The sequence below is a fragment of the Rattus norvegicus genome, chromosome Y (assembly GCF_021556685.1).
Source record: "Rattus norvegicus strain SHRSP/BbbUtx chromosome Y, alternate assembly SHRSP_T2T, whole genome shotgun sequence".
Taxonomy (NCBI): Eukaryota; Metazoa; Chordata; class Mammalia; order Rodentia; family Muridae; genus Rattus; species Rattus norvegicus.
Genome location: NC_141555.1, coordinates 47855947 through 47874700, shown reverse-complemented (window position 1 = coordinate 47874700; position 18754 = coordinate 47855947). Strand labels below are relative to the sequence as shown.

General features: G+C 41.6%; 1 protein-coding gene across 2 annotated transcripts; it reads left to right on the top strand.

The window, feature by feature from the left end:
• The first annotated feature begins 8438 nt into the window (after positions 1-8438).
• Positions 8439-10666, top strand: LOC134484326 (Y-linked testis-specific protein 1-like). Of its 2 annotated transcripts, XM_087601400.1 has the most exons (3): positions 8439-8618; positions 9638-10510; positions 10590-10666. In XM_087601400.1, exon 2 carries the CDS (start codon positions 9715-9717, stop codon positions 10507-10509), a length of 795 nt encoding a protein of 264 aa, XP_087457526.1. In that variant the 5' UTR covers positions 8439-8618; positions 9638-9714; the 3' UTR covers position 10510; positions 10590-10666. The 2 variants fall into 2 exon arrangements, with proteins under 2 accessions (XP_087457526.1, XP_087457525.1); XM_087601399.1 differs by having other exon boundaries at positions 8445-8618; positions 9638-10666.
• Positions 10667-18754: the final 8088 nt, after the last annotated feature.

Genomic DNA, 18754 nt, shown 5'->3' with positions numbered 1-18754 from the left:
CCTGACGACTTTGCAGAACCTCGTGTGGAATATGCCTTGTATCAAATTGGAAAGCCACTGGTTACTCCCATGACTGTGATGCCACTAATACATTATGGGCACATCTTGCCTGACATTTTACCTTGAATGGTTCACCCCCGATTAAGGTTGTAGATGATTTTCTCCCCTAGAAGCATACATAGCACTTTCTTGAACCATGAAGGCTATCCATTATAGAGGATGATTCCACCTCAACTTCACATTTACCCTTCTGTGACCTGTGAACAAAAGGATTCAGTACCTTCAGAAATAGTGTCTTACCATCAAGTTCTGGAGGCCAACAAAGAACAATGGCAACAGCCTGTAAAGTTGTTAGGGCTTTTGTGATCTCGCTGGTCAGCAACTTTCAGGAAGACATCCCACATCTGGCACTGTGATTTTTGCTTAATTTTGATTTTCTGTTGCTATGATGATACACTCACAAGAGCCAACTTGGGAAGAGAAATCTTTATTTCATTTTATCTGTTCCAGCCCATCATCAAGGAAAACCAAGACAGGATTGTGAAACTGAAGCTACAGCTACAGATACTGCTCAGTGGCTTTCTTCTAAGCTCACATTCAACTACATTTACAGAGTCCAGACTCACCTGCACAGGGCAGTGCTGCCAACAGTAGACCAGGCACTCCAACATCAGTTAACAGTAAAGGAAATTCCACCTAGACGTAGTCATGGCCAATCTGACGGAGGAATCTCCTCAACCGAGGTTCATTCTTCCTAGAATAGCCATCAATGACTAGACTAGAAATCAATGAAAATAAAAAAAGAAAAGAAATAAATATCTTCAGGGGGAGCTTGGCTTTTCCATGGAGGGTGCCTCCATTTGAACTCAACAGTTGATTTTGTAAATATATTCTGTAACACAACATTTTATAACCCCTCTCACCAAACCCTGTTCTAACCTAATCACCTAAGGGGAGATGGAGTGGAAAGTAAGTTTTAAAAAAAATAATTGGAGAAGAAAGAAATGCTTCTTGGAAATAATGCAAAAAAGGAAGCATTTCTGCATTCTAGATGCTTTCCTCGCATCATCTGTGCAAAGATAATGAAAACCGTTACGTTCCAGTTACCATAATTTCCAATGTTACAAATCATATAAATAATACTGCTTATCATTCATAAAACACATTGGCACTAATCGTTTTGATGTGTTTTTTTTTAACTCACTCCTAATGTAGATCTGATGAACTGGAATTGTTCACCTGCTCATTTATACATGAGGGAAGTGAGGTTTAAACTTCAAGCTAATTTCCCATTACTCTAAAGTAATAAATGGCAGAGTAAGACATCCACACCTTCTCTGGCTTCATGGCATGGCCTCGTGAGCAATGCAAGTCAGGGTACCTTGGCAGGGAATTCCAAGGATTAGTACATGGCAGCTGAATGTTGTCTTGGATACAATACTGGGAGTAAGGCTCAAGTCAGCCAAGCCCCACCTCAGGATTCCTGAAACAGAACACCAGAATATGTTAGAGAGGGAGGAGACTAAACTAATCATCTGGTTGTCCTCAGCAGGTTGTATACATCCACTGGTGAGGGTTCATAATTATGTTGGTCTTTGTGGGGATGGAAAGGAACACTTATTTAGATCACCACCTCCTACTATGTGCGACTACAGTGGAGGCAATGCCTTAAGTTCAAGGTTTTTTTTTGTATTGTTCGTGTGTGTGTGTGTGTGTGTGTGTGTGTGTGTGTGTGTGTGTCTGTGTCTGTGTCTGTGTGTGTGTACATGCATGCAAGTGCAGTGTATAAAGTATGGACTAATCCATTTCTCTTCTACCTTATTCATTGAAGCAGCATTTCTCAGTCAATACCAGAGTTCACCAATATGACTACTCTTGACAGCTATCTTGCCATGGGTATCTGCCCTATCTCTTCCTCCCTGGACTGGGATTCTATGTGAGCAACAAAGCCTACTCATCATTTACCTGAGACCTGTGAGCCATCTCCTCAACTGCTAAGGTTCAAGTCCCAGGTGTTAGGCCCATCTCCTTTACTTTTGTTTTCTTATTTTTTTGTCTTGGTCATAATATCAGAACCAGGTTAAGGTATGACTGGCTCACTCAAACAATCACTCAAATCCCTACAAACAAATGTGTCCTAATAAGGAGGAGGACCCTGCTGACTCTTTGTTCTGTAAAGTCTTACCTTAACAGATGAGTTAAAAGATGGGATTATTCTAGTAGGTTATTGTGGATGCTGTTGTTGATGTTGAAGGAGGCTAGCAAATGAGGGGCCACAGCTGTGTCAATTATAATAACAGATACAAAGCTGAATGTGGTAGTGCATACCTATATTCTCAATACTTGCAAAGATCACAAGTTCAAATCCAGCCTGGGCTACATATTAAGTCCAATGGAAGCCTGGGCTACATCGTAAATCCCAGGCCAGCTTGGGCTACAGAATAAGTCCATGTCCAGCCTGAGCTATATAGTAAGTCCAAGGACAACCTGGGCTACATAGAAAGTCCAAGGTCTGCTTGGCCTACTTACATGACTCTTCTCCAAACAACAACAGTTTTTTTTTTTCTTTTTTGGTTTCTGTCTCTTCTATTTCCGGTACACCGATACCAATGCTGTAGTTTGGGGTTGTGGAGGAGAACTTTCGTCATGTCTGATGGTCCAGGATCTCCCAAGCAGCATGGCAAACCAAACAGTGCAGCAAACAAGTCCGTTTCGATTGTTGAAGAAAAATATGACACATGGGAAGTGCTGTATGAAGAAATGGCTCTAAGATGAGACAACTCCTCGGGAGACTGGGCTTGAATCTTGTGCTAGTTTCCTCATGATAAAAACAATGATGTTCTAAACCACATTCTGTTTTGGGAATACAATGCTGTGCTTCCATTTCAACACTGCATAATCTCCATATGCCAGCCCTGGAAATCTTGTCTGATATAAACAGATTATAGGAGAGACAAGTTGAGACTAAACACTGTCATTAAAAAGGGATTATACGATGAATATTTTTTTTTTAATTTTTGTCTGTCGTACCAGGTTCAGTGTTCTGCATAAACTCTAAAAAAAGGCAATTTCTTTTTGTTTAAAATTGCCAAAGAGAATGGACCTTATACTTTCTATCTAGGTCTAATTGAGATGATGAAATACCATTCAATGCTTTAAAAAAGAAAACAAATTGTGTTTCATTGTCTTTTTTTGTTAATTTCTTATTTTTAGTGTTTTGGGGTTCATTTTAACAATTATTTTTTTCATTGAATTAAGTATTTTCTTATTTTCTAGTGTAGATAAAAATTTAGGTTGCTGGTCTTTGTTTCTAATCTAAGAATTATTGTTTTAAATAAAGTTTCCTCTTAGCACCGTCATAGTTATGTCTTACATATTTTGATAGTATGTTTCCTATCTTCTTCTTTTTTTCTTACTGTTACATAATTTAATTATTTCTTGACATATGTATTACTTGTGAATGTGTAATTTAATGTTTCTAGACTGGGAGACTCCTGTTGTCTCTCATTGAAGACTTCTATTTTAGTTTTGTTGTATTAGCAGAACACATCCCTAGGGGCTGGAGATGCAGCTCAGTGGACAGAGTGCTCACTTTGCTCTCACACAGCTCTTGTCTCCACCTACAGTGGACATGCCCATAGTCCCATTACCAGGAGGAGAATCAGGAGTTCAAAATCATGCTTGGGTGCATAGTGTGTTTGAGGCCAGCCTGGGCTACATGAAACCTGTATAAACATATATGTCCCAAAACACATCTTTTCTTAGGCATTTTCCACACTTTGTTCTATGGTTTCTGAGTGTCTGAAAAGTCCAGGGGTACTTGAAGGAAAAGAACAACCTGGTGCTACTAGGGACTATTAATTCAGAGACATTGCCTGGTGAAGCCATCTCATCCTAGCTGGTTTCTGCCTACCTCTGTTGCTGATGGGCTGATGTGTGTCCACAGCTTTACTCATAATTGCCCTGCTTCATTTTTAGCTGGACCCATTCTTGCTTCCTGGTGAGGCTGTGATGGAGTAGTGACACAAAGAATTGGGGTATCCTTCATGCCCACTGATTCTCTCAACAATAAGGTCTTTCTCTGTAGAAATAGTTTCTCTGTTGCATACATTATCAGAAATAAATAAAACACTCTTTTGTGTTTTATTTTGACACCGAGTTTCATTATGTAGGTAGGGCTGGCCTGAAACTCACTTTATAAACCAGGTAGGCATTGAACTCACAGAAATCACCTTACTTCTGAGTACTGGGATTAAAGGGACATACCTGGCTCCTTCTTTTTTTAATTTGTTTTTTTAATTTTCCTCTATGGTGTGTGTGTGTGTGTGTGTGTGTGTGTGTGTGTGTGTGTGTGTGTGTGTGTGTGTTTTGACCAAAGAGTCTATCAGATCCTCTGAACCCTGATCCTCTATAAGAGCAACCACTGTTCCTATGCAGTAGGCCATCTCACTAACCCCTTCTGCCTGTTTTGTAGGTTTCTCATTGACAACGCTTGAATCCTGGCTTTAAAATCCTTGTTGCCAATTCTGACAATGGTTTTCTCTTAGTGTCACCACCAGGGAACTGGTTTTTCTCCTCTGCTTTTCATTTAGGGGGATTGTCATGGTGTGACGTGATTTCCATTTTGATATCACTTGTCTAGATGTCAGTAGTCCTGACACTGTGGGTACAATGGCTGTGTATCCTTCATAAACTTTTGGTGGTGTATTGGTTTTTCTGGGTTTGCCTGATTGAATAAAAGGGATTATAACTCCAGTTCATACCAACAGACATATTTTAGAGGGGTCAGGAAGAGTGGTTCCCAACCTTCCTAACACAACCTTTTAATACAGCTCTACCAACTGTAACATTATTTCATTGCTACTTCATAACTTTAATTTTGCTATAGTTATGAGTTGTAATGTAAATGTATGGAATACAGCATATATGATATGTGACTCCTGTGCAAGGGCAATTTGAGCTCCCAAAGCAGTCTCAATCCAAGTGTTAAGGACCACTGATCTGGACTTAGTGGGATGCCCTTACCGACATAGATGGGTTGCCCAGTGTTGGTGGGGAGGAGTCTCCATCTCTTGAAGGCAAAGGATCTTTCAAGATCAGGCTGTTTCCTGGGTCCCTCTGTAATAGTGGACACACTCTTGATGGTTACTGATGTATCAAATGACTCCAGGCAGTTTTCTTTCACATCCTCGAAGATGAGGATTCTAAAAAGGGTTCTGCTAGACAAAAGCAGTGGCTGAAGCTATCCCTAGTGATCTTTCCCTTTACCTAATGGCTCCTTGTCCCCAAAAGGCCAACAGTAGATGTCTGAGTCCATTCTAAGCTGCAACTTTCCAATCTACACTCTTCCTCTGTGCTGTTTCTTTAACGAAGAGCACACATGCTAAACCTGAACCCATCTTGTCTTCAGTCAGCACTAACAACCTAGTCCTCTCTGCCAGCTATGCTTTCCCATATGACCCAGCTGCTCACAATTCTGAGGCATGTTCATGCTTCTATGGACAAACAGAATGGCACCGATTGGCAAGTGTATAATGACACAGATTCTGTATTATTATGATTCAGAAACCTGTAAATACAAGATGAAGAGACCATCTGCAGAGGAAGGAGTTCTTGTGGGTTTTTGTCACCACAGAAGGGATCCAGTGGGCTAGGAATAAAAGAGAGGGGGCCAAACTCCTTTTCATAATTTAACCTTTTTCCACAATAGCATCATTAATGTATTTTTATTTGTAGGTCGCATCCCTCTTGACCTAATCAATTCTTCACAACTACATTCCCACTGGGGATTAATCTTCTGAAAATAACTGTTGGGCGATCACATTCAAACCAGAGATGACGGTGAATATTTGGAAATCTATAGTGGGGGTGGGTATTATTCTTCCCACGTGGTGTACCCTTAAGATCTCTAACTACCTCCTTCCCCACGGTAGCCTCACTGAATGACATGAATTCCGGGTTATTAATGAGGTACAGAAACCAAAGCTCATTGCCATATCCTGTCACAAGTATCAAGCTTGCAACAGCAAGAGCCCAGTGGGAAGGAAAATATGAATAAACTTTATGGTATCTCTAAAGTATAAACTCCCAATTTAATCAAAACATTGTTTTAGACTCAGCTCTCTTATATCGATATTCTTTAAATGTACAAGTCAGTGGGCTTGCTTGTGACTCCTAGTACAGGTTTATAATGTACATTAGCCATCTTCTTTCTCACAACTCACCACCATTTCCACCTGCACACAAACACACACACACACACACACACACACACACACACACACACCCTGCTGCTCCTCTTCCTTTTCCTAAATGCCCAATTTCACATAATATCCCTTATTAAAATCTAAATTTTGCAATCATCTGTTTGAGTCTGGCTTGTTTCACTTAACATACTGTATTTTATAGTTCATTCCGTTTTTCTGAGAACAAAACCCTTTGCTCTTATACATAGATGAAAATCACATCAATGTATATCAAATTTTTTAAGCCATTCATCCAGTGATCAACAGCTAAGGATATTCCAATGGCTTGTCTATTGCACACAGTGTGGCAATCAGAATGGATGTGCAGGGGTACTGGTTAGTTTTTATTGTCAGTTTGACTCAACCTGGGAAAAAGGAGAGTCAGCTGAAGAATTGCCTCCATCAGAACGTCCGTTGGCCACATTTGTAAGGAATTTTTTTTTGATGGTTGATGTAGAAGGGTCTAGCCCACTATGCATAGTGTCATCTCCTATGAAGGTGACCCTGGGTTGTATGAGAAGGAGAGAAAGCTGAGTAGGTCATGGATAGCAATCCAGTACTCAGCATTTCTAAGTTGTCTCTGCTTCCTTTCCTGCCTCTAGAGTCCTGCCTGAGTTCCTGCCCCTACTTCGCTCAGTAACAGACTGGTACATAGAAGCCTAGAGTGTGAAAATTTTCCTCCTCAAGTTGATGGCTATGATGAGATTATTCTTCTTGTTGCCTACTTGTTCTTCACTTTTTTGAAAGTTCTGTCTGTTTAATGTTCTTAAAATGATGATATCACATTTTTTCTCATGGGCTCTCTCTCTCTCACCATGTCTCTCTCTGTCTCTGTCTCTGTCTCTCTCTGTATTTGTGTGTTTGAGTGTGTATATGTGTATGTTTGTGTGTGTGTTTGTGTGTGCTTGTGTGTGTGTTTGTGTGTGTATGTATGTGTGTGTGTTTGTGTTTCTATGAGTTTTTCTGTGTGTATGGGCGTATGTTTGTGTATGTGTGTGTGTGTGTGTGTGTGTGTGCTTTCCAGGGTTAAGAAAATCCCTAATGCTTTCAATCTATGCAGGTGCCTAGAGAAGGAAGATTAAGGGGAGAGAGGGGGAAAATTCATGTCATTTGAGTTAACTCCACATTGAGATCAGCCACATAGTGGACTAACAGACACATAATGGCAGAGTAGTCATAAGAGCAGAGAGTGAGTAAAACTCAAAGTGTGAAAGAAAATGTGCTTAAAACTACGATAGAAAGAGAAAAAGAAGACGGTGCACTTAGAAAATTGGACAGATTTTAAAAAGCTGCCATAAGTTGTTAAGCTCTAAGTACATTTAAAAAAAATTATAATGTTAAAGTGGAAGGGAATTATTGGGAAGAGGGAAGGGATGGTCAGAGTGTAGTGGGGACAGGGGAGGGTTCTGAAAAGAATCCATTTGAAGATCTGAGGAACTATGTGACACAAACAATTAAAGTGGCCTGTAATTTATAGGTAAATTCCATACTTACCTGGATCCAGTATTCTGTCTACCCATATTTCAAAAACAAAATTAACTCATGTATTTCATCCTGTTTCACTGCATTTGATCTAATAAATTCCTTGTAATCAGAAGTGCTGATAAATTTTAAAGTCATTTAAAATATGACTGATCGATATCGGGTTTGTGATAAGTTTATTCCGACTTTGGAAGCAGGTCCAGCAGCTAATTTTTCCTTGCTCTTTGCAAAGAATCCATAATTCATGATTGCCATTGTCTTCAATACAAGGTATTTAATCCTGTCAAATTCAGGCTTTGTTTGAATAAAAATGGCCCTCCTCTAATTGTGGGTTTTGATAAAGCTAATTTTGTTGTTCTATCCTGTGTGCTGCCTCGGAGAGAGAGCCTAGCAATATTTCTGATACGGAGAATAACTTAAAGTTAACCAAAGAAAAGATAGGAGCTGGGAAAATAACCACCAAGGATGTTGGTGACTCAGAAACCAAAGAGTTTTTCAGAAAAATAAAAAGCATGAAAAGAGCTACTTAGGCAGACTGTGACTCGAGTCATCAGAATATTTGGGTGGGGACTTTATTTTGGTTCAACAGGAGGCTACATGAGAAGCTAAAACCTAGGTGCTGGAAGTTTCTAAGCGTAACTAGGGAAGGAACTGGCCTGAGAGGGGTTCTATGACGTAAGCAGAGCCTGGATGATGCCACAGAGCACAAGGGCGGAGGTTGCGCATCTCTTCCACTTGGAGGCGCTAGACAATTTTGAAGGTGGGTTCACTATCTTCACAGCGGTGTCTGAAAGCCAGTTCAGCTACTGAACCCCACAACTGTTCAACAACCTATTGGTGCCTGACCGGTTTCAGAAGACAGAATCTGGACGACTAGGACATTTTCTTTTGGTAAATACGTTTATGAAGATAACTGGGACCCTTGTAGCACAGAAAGCTAAAAGTTTTCCCTCGTAGAGCAAGTAACCTTACGTTCTAATGTCTTCCACGTTTGAGAGCTAGGCGGATGGTCTAGGCTAGTCAGTCTCCGGAGTTTATTATTCTTTGCTAACAATATCTAATTCAAAATTCTACTAAAATGCCAAAGCTCCTCTTTGTGCCTGTGTATTTTTGGAGAAAAAAAAAATTTTTTTTTTATGGAGCTGAGGACCGAACCCAGGGCCCTGTGCTTGCTACGCAACTGCTCTACCACTGGGTTAAATCCCAACCCCAGTAGATATTATTTCTAAATGGCTATTGTTGCCTACACAAAAGACTCTTGTTGCGGTCGAAAATGCAACAGCTTCAGGGAATAAACCTGGGGCTGGGTCAGGATGCCCAGTAGAGTAAGCCAGTGGACTGCTGTGCTTTGTCTCTGGGCAGATACTTGTGGATGTTGCCAAATAGCTCATAGTTAGAGGGTGGGGAAGGGGTGTGGCCACCCTTCTGGCTCCTTTGCTATCCTTTCTCTGTTCTGCTTGCTTAAAGTGGGGACAGGGATACTTAATCCCACACTGACCTAGCCATTCAAGATGTTCCTCAGCATAGGCAAAGTGCCTCGGGCTGAAGAAATGTTGCTAAATATGTTATTCTGAGCTGTAGAGAACCATTTTTTCATTTTCCTTTGAACTTTAGATTTTGATTTATGAGACTGGGTTTTTCTGTGGGTAGCTTTGTCTATCTTGGAACTAATTCTGTAGACCAGCCTGGCCTTGATCTCACAGAGGTCTGCTTCCCTCTGCTTCTGGAGTGCTGGAATTAAAGGTATGCTCCACCATTGCCCAGCACTTCTATGAACTTCTGATTATGACAGCATTAGATTCAGATGCACAAACCTGTTTACCATCGCCTTCCTCACCTGCTCCAAAGTTCTCATAGACAAGAGCCTTGGTCCAGCACCCTCCCCAACACCACCCCCATTGTTATTGCAGGTACTCATATGACAGAGGTACCAGAATTGTGTCTGGTTTAAGCAGGTGAGCTCTTCAAACCCAGGCCATGGGAAAGTATGAAGCCTGAACGCAGAACAATAGCCACAAGACAGTGGACCAGGAGTGCTGTGGCCTACCACACTATGTCTACAGCCAAGAAGAAGAGGGTGTCTGTGAGGAGGATGAGCACACCATCCTTCCAGAAGCGGAAGAGGAGGAGGCCTTCTCCCCAGGCACTGGGGAACATTGTGGGCTGCAGAATTTCACACGGATGGAAGGAAGGTGATGAGCCCGTCACCCAATGGAAGGCCATAGTTCTAGATCAACTGCCAACGAATCCCTCTCTCTATCTGGTCAAGTATGATGGAGTTGATTGTGTCTATGGACTGGCACTTCACAGCGATGAGAGGATTTTAAAGCTTAAGGTCTTGACTCACAAAGTTGTGTTTCCTCAAGTGAAAGACGCCCATCTCGCAAGTGCCATGGTTGGCCGTGCTGTGGAGCATAAATTTGAGGGCAAACATGGCTCTAAGGACAACTGGAGGGGGGTGGTCCTAGCCCAGGTACCAATCATGAAGGACTGGTTTTACATCACCTATGAGAAAGATCCAGTCCTATATATCTATCAGCTCCTGGATGATTACACAGAAGGTAATCTCCATATCATTCCAGAGATTTCGCCAGCAGAGGTGAAGTCAGACGTTGACAGTGACATCTTAACAGGTCAATGTGTGCAGTTCACCAGAAGTGACGGGTCCAAAAAGATCGGCAAAGTCATTTACCAAGTTCTAGCCAAGCCTTCCGTGTACTTCATCAAGTTTGATGGTGACGTCCACATCTATGTCTATAATCTGATGGAAAAGATCCGTTAAGGTGAAATTCACAAAGTGAGGGGACATATATGGGGAATTTATAGGATTGGGGTGAAAATGTTTGTTTTTCTGTGTTTCAGATACCCAATGGACTTTGACAACCCCAGTATCTTTTCCAGTGGATTTTGTTTTTGCACTAAAAATTAAAATGTGTGATGTGACATGTTGTGTGTGCATACTTTTGTGGAGGAGACTGGTTGTGGTGGATGGAACATTTAGAGGAAGCCGGAAAGTTCAAGGCTGTGAACAGCAAGTCTAATGTCACATACGCTAAAACAAACAGGACTGAGCTGGTCTGGTCTTTAGGGAGAGGAAAGAACTGGAGATGAGGCTTAGAGGAGCAGGGATGGCACAGGGGAAAAAAAGATGGATGTTTAGGAAGCAGTGGAGAGGGGCCAGAAATAGATAGACTCTCTGAGGGGAAGTTTGAGGGAGAAACAGATAGTTGGGGAAAGAGTGGGAGGTAACAGAGAGGTGGTCTTGGAACTCAAGGGGAAACCCAAATAAACTGATCCAAGCAGACTCAGAATCAGAGAAGATCAGGGATTGTTTGACTAACAAAACCTAATGAAACCTGTTTCTCATATGTAGATATATTATTTTTATTTATCTGGGTAGGGCAAGGCATGAATACAGGAGACCACAGTGACAAGAATAGTCAGGTCCCCTGGAGCTGAAATTAAAGGTGGTTGGGAGCCATTGGACATGAGCTCAAAGAACAAATCAAAGTCCTCTTTCAAAACAGATGAGCTCTTAATCCATTGGTTATCTCTCCAGGCCCCTAAAGTCATCTTTTTAAATACATCCAACCTTAACATGCAGAGAAGAGACCAGAATGAGGGTAAGAAAGAATAAATTGATGGTGATGTGGTAGAAAGACTAAAGAACACATGTGGGAGTTGAGGACACTGAGGGACGAAGGAATTCCAAGATGGAGTTCTCAAAAAGTGAAGCAGGAGACCCAGGAAGAACAGAAAGGCTCTCGAATGAGTTGAACTTGGGCCACATCCATATTGGTCTCTTTGGTTCCTTAAAGAACAGCCGAGCTATCACTACAGAGGGTGGATGTGAGGTGGTGGCTTCCCCAGAGGACATTTTGATGAGGATAACTCAAGAATAGTGAATGCCAAATTAAGTTTATATCTATCGATTCCTGAAAGTGCCATAAAACCCATTATTTTGTATGATCAGTAAAAAGAAATTTAAAAAAGAACATGAGGATGCCATGAGCTTTTGTCAGGTATTACGTGGATCCTTTGTTTAGCTTCCCTGAGCACTGTTAGACTCTGTTGGATCCTGTAATATTTTTGAGGTCTCTTCTCAATGCCCCTAGGTGACCACAAAGGGCTTCTGCACTGGCTTACCTTGCCTGACTCTCCTTCGACTGGATGGCTTCCTATACACCTGTGGGCCCTTTTACCTTATCTAGCCCCAGGAAGTTCCCATCTTTTACTCACATGAAAGCTTATCCTCAGAAAACTCTTGATGGTGCATCCAATGCAGACGTGCTGATCTCCCCTATGCCATTTGCCGTGACGTTAAAATGCTTTGCGGTTCCTGACCATGTAGCTCCCTCCTCCTGAGAAGCCCCTGTGCACTCCATGGCGTCTCTCTGAGCCACATCTACACTCCAAGGGTTTCTTTGTAGGCAACCTTACCTTCTACTCATTCATTGATGTTTCTTCTCTCAAGAATAAGTTTCTCATTGTGGGACTTGAAAATATTTTCTATCGTTGATTAATTCTGCTATTTGGAATTTTTATACTGGCTGGTTGTCTACCGGTTTCATTTCTGCGAAAAGACACCATGACCAATGCAACCTATAAGGGACAAAATTTTCTGGGGGGGGGGGGGGTTCTATTTTTTTTCAGAGTTGGGGATCGTACCCTGGGCCTTGGGCTTCCTTGGCAAGCACTCTACAACTGAGGTAAATCCCAAACCCCAAGGGACAACATTTAATTAGGGCAGGCTTTCAGGTTCAGAAGTTCAGCCTATTTTCATCAAGGCAGGAATCAAGGAAGCGTCTAGGCAGACATGTTGTTGGAGAAGCATATCACCCCCACAGTGATATGCTTCCTCCAACAACGCCACACCTACTCCCACAAGGCCACACCTCCTACTTGTGCCACACTTACCATGGGAAAATCACATTCTAAACACCGCCCTGATTTTTTGCCAACTTGAAACAAGCTAGAGTCATCAGAGAAGAGGGCGCCTCATTTGAGAACATGCCTGTATAAGATCCAAATGTAGGGCATTTTCATAGTGATTTGTGGGGGAGGGCCCAGCCCACTGTGAGTGGCACCATTCCTAGGCTGGTGGTCCAGGTTCTATAGGAAAGCAAGCTAAGCAAGACATGAGGAGCAAGACAGTAAGCAGTGCCACTCCATAGCCTCTGCTAAGTTCTTGCTTCCAGAATCCTGCCTGTTTGAGTTCCTGTCCCAACTTCCTTTGGTGATGAGCAGCAATGTAGAAGTGTAAGCTGAATAAACCTTTTCCTCCCTAAATTGCTCTTTTGGTCACGATGTTTACTTACAACAATAGGAACCCTAAGTAAGACAATTTCTTATAGAAACAGTGTATCTAGTAGAGCCACAGACTCTTACCTCATAACCACAAATAGAAAGGTATAGACACATTGTTTTAATTTAAAGGTAAGGGTTGCTCATGTACTGATCTGTGAAGTTCTAGTTTGATTCCTTTTCTCGGTGATGAATGTCATGATCAAAACTACCTTGCGTAGGAAAGGGTTATTTGCCTTACAGGTTACAGACCATCACTGAGGGAAACCAGAACAGGATCTTGAAGCGGTAACGAGGACACTGTTTGTTGGCTTGCTCCCTGTCTCAGTCATTGTTCTCTTGCTGTAAAGAGACACCATGGTCAGGGCAACTGCTATAAATGAAATTATGTAATTGGAGGATAAATTACAATTTCAGAAGTCTGGTCCATCATAATGGCAGGGAGCAGAACACTGGAGAAATCGAGAACTACTGCTCTGTAAGGAGAGAGAGAGAGAGAGAGAGAGAGAGAGAGAGAGAGAGAGAGAGAGAGAGAGAGAGAGAGAAATTCTGGGAAAGCACTGGGCTCTTGAAAAAATCAAACACCACCCTTGTCAACACACCCACTTCCTCCAATGAGGCCACACCTCTTAATGCTTCTAATCCTTGAAAATATTGTCACTCCCTGTTAAATAAATATTAAAATATATGACTGTGGGAGCCTTTCTTATTCAAACTGCCACACTCCCCATGTCTTGCTCCATTACTATTTCTTACAGCCTGAAAGGCTATTCTTTTTATACATGACTACTGATGAACTTGCCCACAATGGTGGGCCCTTCCACAATAATCATTAATCAAGAAAATGTTCCATAGACTTACCCAAAGACTAACTATTGGAGGCAGTTCTTGAATTGTTCTCTCTTCTAAGTTGACTCCAGATTGTCAAATTGGGGGAAAAAAAAGAGAGAGACCCAGCACCGTAATGTTTCTCTTACTCCATGTTACATACTCACCACCAGACACTCTCTTCTCTCAGCGTATAGACCCACTTCCCTGTATGGCAGAACTGAAGAGTAACTACTGTCACCAACATGAATACTTGAGGATATATGACAAGAAATGAATACATTCTACAGCTCAAAACGCCAAGCAAAAGCATTTTAGTGTGTGCTACACTTACTGGGATACTGTCATTCACTAGCCATTTAATGGGTCACAGTAGACCACAGAACCAAAAAGTCACAACCTACGTATCATCTCCTCTCAGCAGGAGACAAAACCCTTTCTCAAAACCCATGAATATATCTGTACGCTTAGATTTTTTCATAACCTACTTTATTTAGGGTTCTAAAACACTTCAAACACCCTTCTAGCCCACCAACCAGAGGTAACAGAGAGAGAAAGTTGATAGGAAAAGGTTGAGAGTTGTGGACCTATTTAGAAGTAATTCTTTGGGGTAACTCCAATCTTCATTGTGCAGTACTGTCCAATAGGAGATGCAAAAAATGAATCAGTAGCAGTGCTAAGATCTGGCAGAGACCACAAGTCTCTAAGAAACCAGAAGAAGCAGCAGAAGCATTCAGAATCAGCCCGAATAGCTCAGGTTCTTTTGTGCATTTATCATTGTGGAACTGAGACTATCGAAGACCATTGAAGCCTTGCTGGTGTAGCAATGTAAAAATGTCATCTCCCTCTCTGTGGGATTTCATTTATGTTCTTCATAAACGTCCTGTCCCCATTCAAGCGTGTGCTCCAGCGAAATATCATATGCCTTCTCATGTATCTGCTTCAGGAAAATATCCTCTACTAACATAGCTTCCAGAAAAACATCCTGTGACAAAAGTGAGTTTCCAAAGAAACTAAATTTTTTCCACTTCATCTAGTCTTATCTCCCACTTGGCCATGCCATCTCAAAATGTATTATGGCAGTCTTGCAAGGCTCCTAGGCCTCAGCTCCATCAGCAACTGGAGCTTCTGCAACTGATCTCCGTGAAACTCATCCCCTTTCATGAGCACAACCTTCAGTTATCCCCGCAAACATTGTGCTCTCTCCATCTTTGCTCTCAGCCAATAGCTGTCCAACTTACAGCCAACTAGGCTGTGACCAGAAAAACCCTCATCAAGAAAGCCAATGAATTTGACATGATTTTTTTTCCCTGACGGAACGGAGTGTTCTGCCTGTATGGTTAACCTGGTGTCTGAGTCATCTGTAATAAAACCCACTACTATTAAGATCAAAATCACAGGAACTATGACAAATAGCAAATCACACGACAAGCATCATAGTTGTCCAAGCCTTTTCTGCAGGCTTGTTGAAGTATAATGTACATACTTAAAAACCCATTTATTTTAAGTGTGTATTTTAATGATTTTATAGCAAAATTTATAGCTTCCTTCCCTTTTTTAATACTCATTTCCCACTATTTCATACTATATTGAAGTCTATTAAAAACACAGAAGTGAAGTCAGGAGAACGACAAGAGAAGGAAGCAGGAGGTTCTTGATTTGCTAAGACAACAGATACACTGGCAGAATCGTCTGGATAAAACCACCTGGATACATTGGGTCTTCTCTTAGAGTGCAGCCTCCAGAAATAGAGTTTAAAGGATTAAGTCATGGGTCCTCCTACATCATATCCAGACCTGACCTGGTATGGTCAGCATCACTTTGGCCACTTTCATGTTAATCCCATTCATCACTCTTACAAGTTGCCTAGCAACTCACATAGTTAACAAACTTATTTGGTTCATGGTTTCATATGTTTCAGTCCATGGTCACATGATCATGAAAGGGTCACGACAGAGCTCAACTGCTAAACCCACTGGCATCCAGGAAGCATCAACACAGGAAGAGACCAAGAACAAAAAACACCCTCCAAGACATGTCGCAAATGACTAAGTTCCTTAATTTCCTATCTCCTAGTTTCCTGCCACCTTCATACACATCCATCAACAGATGAACTCATTGATTACAGCACACGGGGTCCAATTGCTTTTCATAGTCCCACCTTTGAACATTGTACTGGGACAATGTGTATCTTAAACCCATAGGGTAGGGCCAGAAGGTTGTGTCAGAGGTCTAAACTTCACCTCACATTAGAAACAGCTGGGTAGGTTTCTCAAAATCTCCTATTTCTTTCTGGTATTGAGCTACACCATGTCTGCATTGCAGCATTTTGTCTGCAATCAATTGTAAAGACGCCCCCCACAATGTGTTGGTTTGAATGTAAAATGGGACATCACTAATATAGACACACAAGTATATACACAGACTCAAAGTGAGAGGCAAAAAGGGAAGGAGTTGAGTCTTAGGAACCCTCAAGGAAGAGGGAGTGGAAATATAAGATACAGATGTTATCGAGAACCAGAACAAAGCATTGTCTTCTATACAAGACAGGACCACTAGCCTCAGCCCTAGCTGTCAGGAAAGGGAGAGTCAGTTTTCTACAAACATAAAGATGGTGAAAAGCTGGGCAGGCTCCAGTGGCTTGCCCAATGCCCATGAATTTATGGGCAGCATAAATGACTTTAGTGGGTTATTACAGAGGGGAGAAAGAGAGCTTGAATTTGGGAAAAGGAATTAGGTGTATATGGAACTGGGAGGAGTTGGGAAGAGAAGTGAGAAGTAAATTTTATCATTATATAATGTACAAAGTTCTCAAGGAACTAATAAAAGTGTTTTTTAAAATACCATATCTGTACTGAACACATACAAACCCTATTTCTTTACATCTCCTAAATAACAGCCCCTCATTATTTCATTTCATTAAGTACAAAAGTAATTCAGAGATTATTTAAAATGTAGGAGGATCTGGGGAGACGGCAGAGTGATAAAGCCAAGTGTGTGGTCACACTTGCAAACACCAGTGCTTGGTATGTCACCAGGAGGATGATGGTGGCTTCCTGACAGTGAGCCTCACCTCAGGTTCAGCAAGGGACCCTGTCACAAGGGAATAAAGTAGGTAGTGAAGGAGCAGAACACATTCTACACTCCGCCATCCTCTGAACTTACATGTATCTATGAACACACGCCCACAAACACACACATAAATATGACTAGAGTATACAAGAGGCTTTCATAGGTTATATCCAAATGCAGTGTCATTTTATCCAAGGAACCTGAGGACTTTTAAATCATTGGGAGTCCTGGGGCCAACTCTCAGAGGACAGGATATATCTCCTTATTGTGAAAAACCAAACCTTTGTTGAGTGTGTGTCAGTGACTCCACACAATTCTCCTCCTCTGGGGTTCCTGTGTATCACAGAGAATGATCTGGAAATACTGAAACAAATATAAACTAAAGGCTTTGTTGGGGTTTCTATGCTTGTGTTAAAATCATATTTATCACATTTTATTAAATGGAAGGGAAATCTTCAGCTCCCAGGAACAATACACTCAATCATGTTGGCTTCTGTTTTATCCCATTATGAATAGCATTTAATTGCACATCAATAGCTTCCCATGTTTTGAACTAAATCAGGATGAAGGGATATGTTTCCGTAACTTCTATGTGGATAGTCAAGTAGAAAGGGGGGGAAGTATGATGCCTTTGGCTTATGGAAGAGTTATGACTTGATTGGATACTTGTTATGCAAATAACCCTAACCTCTGAGAAAGGAAATGTAACGATAAAATATACTACCAAATGGGATGGACACTCATTACTTGGTTTCTTTTAAAAGAAAAAAAAACATACTTTAGGATTTTGAATAAGTGTGACGCTCAGAGGTTCAAATACTTGAATGTGTTTGGATTCCAGTTTGTGGATTGTTCAGAACGGATTGGGAGCTTAGTTTTTGTTAAAAGAGATGTGTCAATGGGAGGTGGGGGCCTTGAGATTCAATAGCCCACCAGGCTTCTCTCTCTCTCCCTTCCTCCCTCCCTCTTCCTCTCCTTCTCCTTCTCCCTCTCCCTCTCCCTCTCCCTCTCTCTCTCTCTCATCTGGGGAGAAGGATGTGAGTTCTCAGGAACTACTCCAGCCATGCATGCCTGCCTGCCAGCCTGCTACCGTGGTGTCTACCATGATGGTCCATGGACTCACCCTCTGAAAATGTAAGACGGTAAATAAATGTTTCCTGTCATAAATTGATTTGGTCACCGTGTCTCTTCACAGTAATAGAACAGTAACTAAGGCACACATATTCCTGTTTATTTTTCTAATCCTTCTGTTTTTATTTCATTAAAGTTACCTATTGTCCATTGAACAGTTTTATGAATAAGTTTCAAGTTTAAAGACAAATAGTGCCAAATAGGAAAAGCACTACTAGGAGGTTTGGCCTTCTTGGAGTGGCTGTGGCCTTGTTGGAGTAGGTGTGACACTGCCGGCATGGGCTTTAAAACCCTAACCCTAGCAGCCTGAAAGCCAGTGTTCTAGCAGCCTTCAGAGGAAGATGTAGAACTCTCAGCTTCTCCTGCACCATGCCTGCCTAGATGCTGCCATGCTCCTGCCTTGATGATAATAGACTGAACATATGAAACTATAAGCCAGCCCCAACTAAATTTCCTTGTAAGACTTGAGTTGGTCATGGTTTCTTTTCATAGCAGTAAAACCCTAAGACATACATACATATATACATATACATATACACCTAGGTTTACACACACACACACACACACACACACACACACACACACCATTTACAGGGATTTTAGATCTAGTCAGGGCCCCTGCAGTTTCATTGGTCCATCTGATACACGTGTTCATGGAACATGTCTCTCTCTGTTGCTTGTACTAGGAAGCA

Bases quoted from the DNA above. Each gene is read 5' to 3' on its own strand.
- LOC134484326 (XM_087601400.1), top strand. From the start codon at position 9,715: ATGAAGCCTGAACGCAGAACAATAGCCACAAGACAGTGGACCAGGAGT.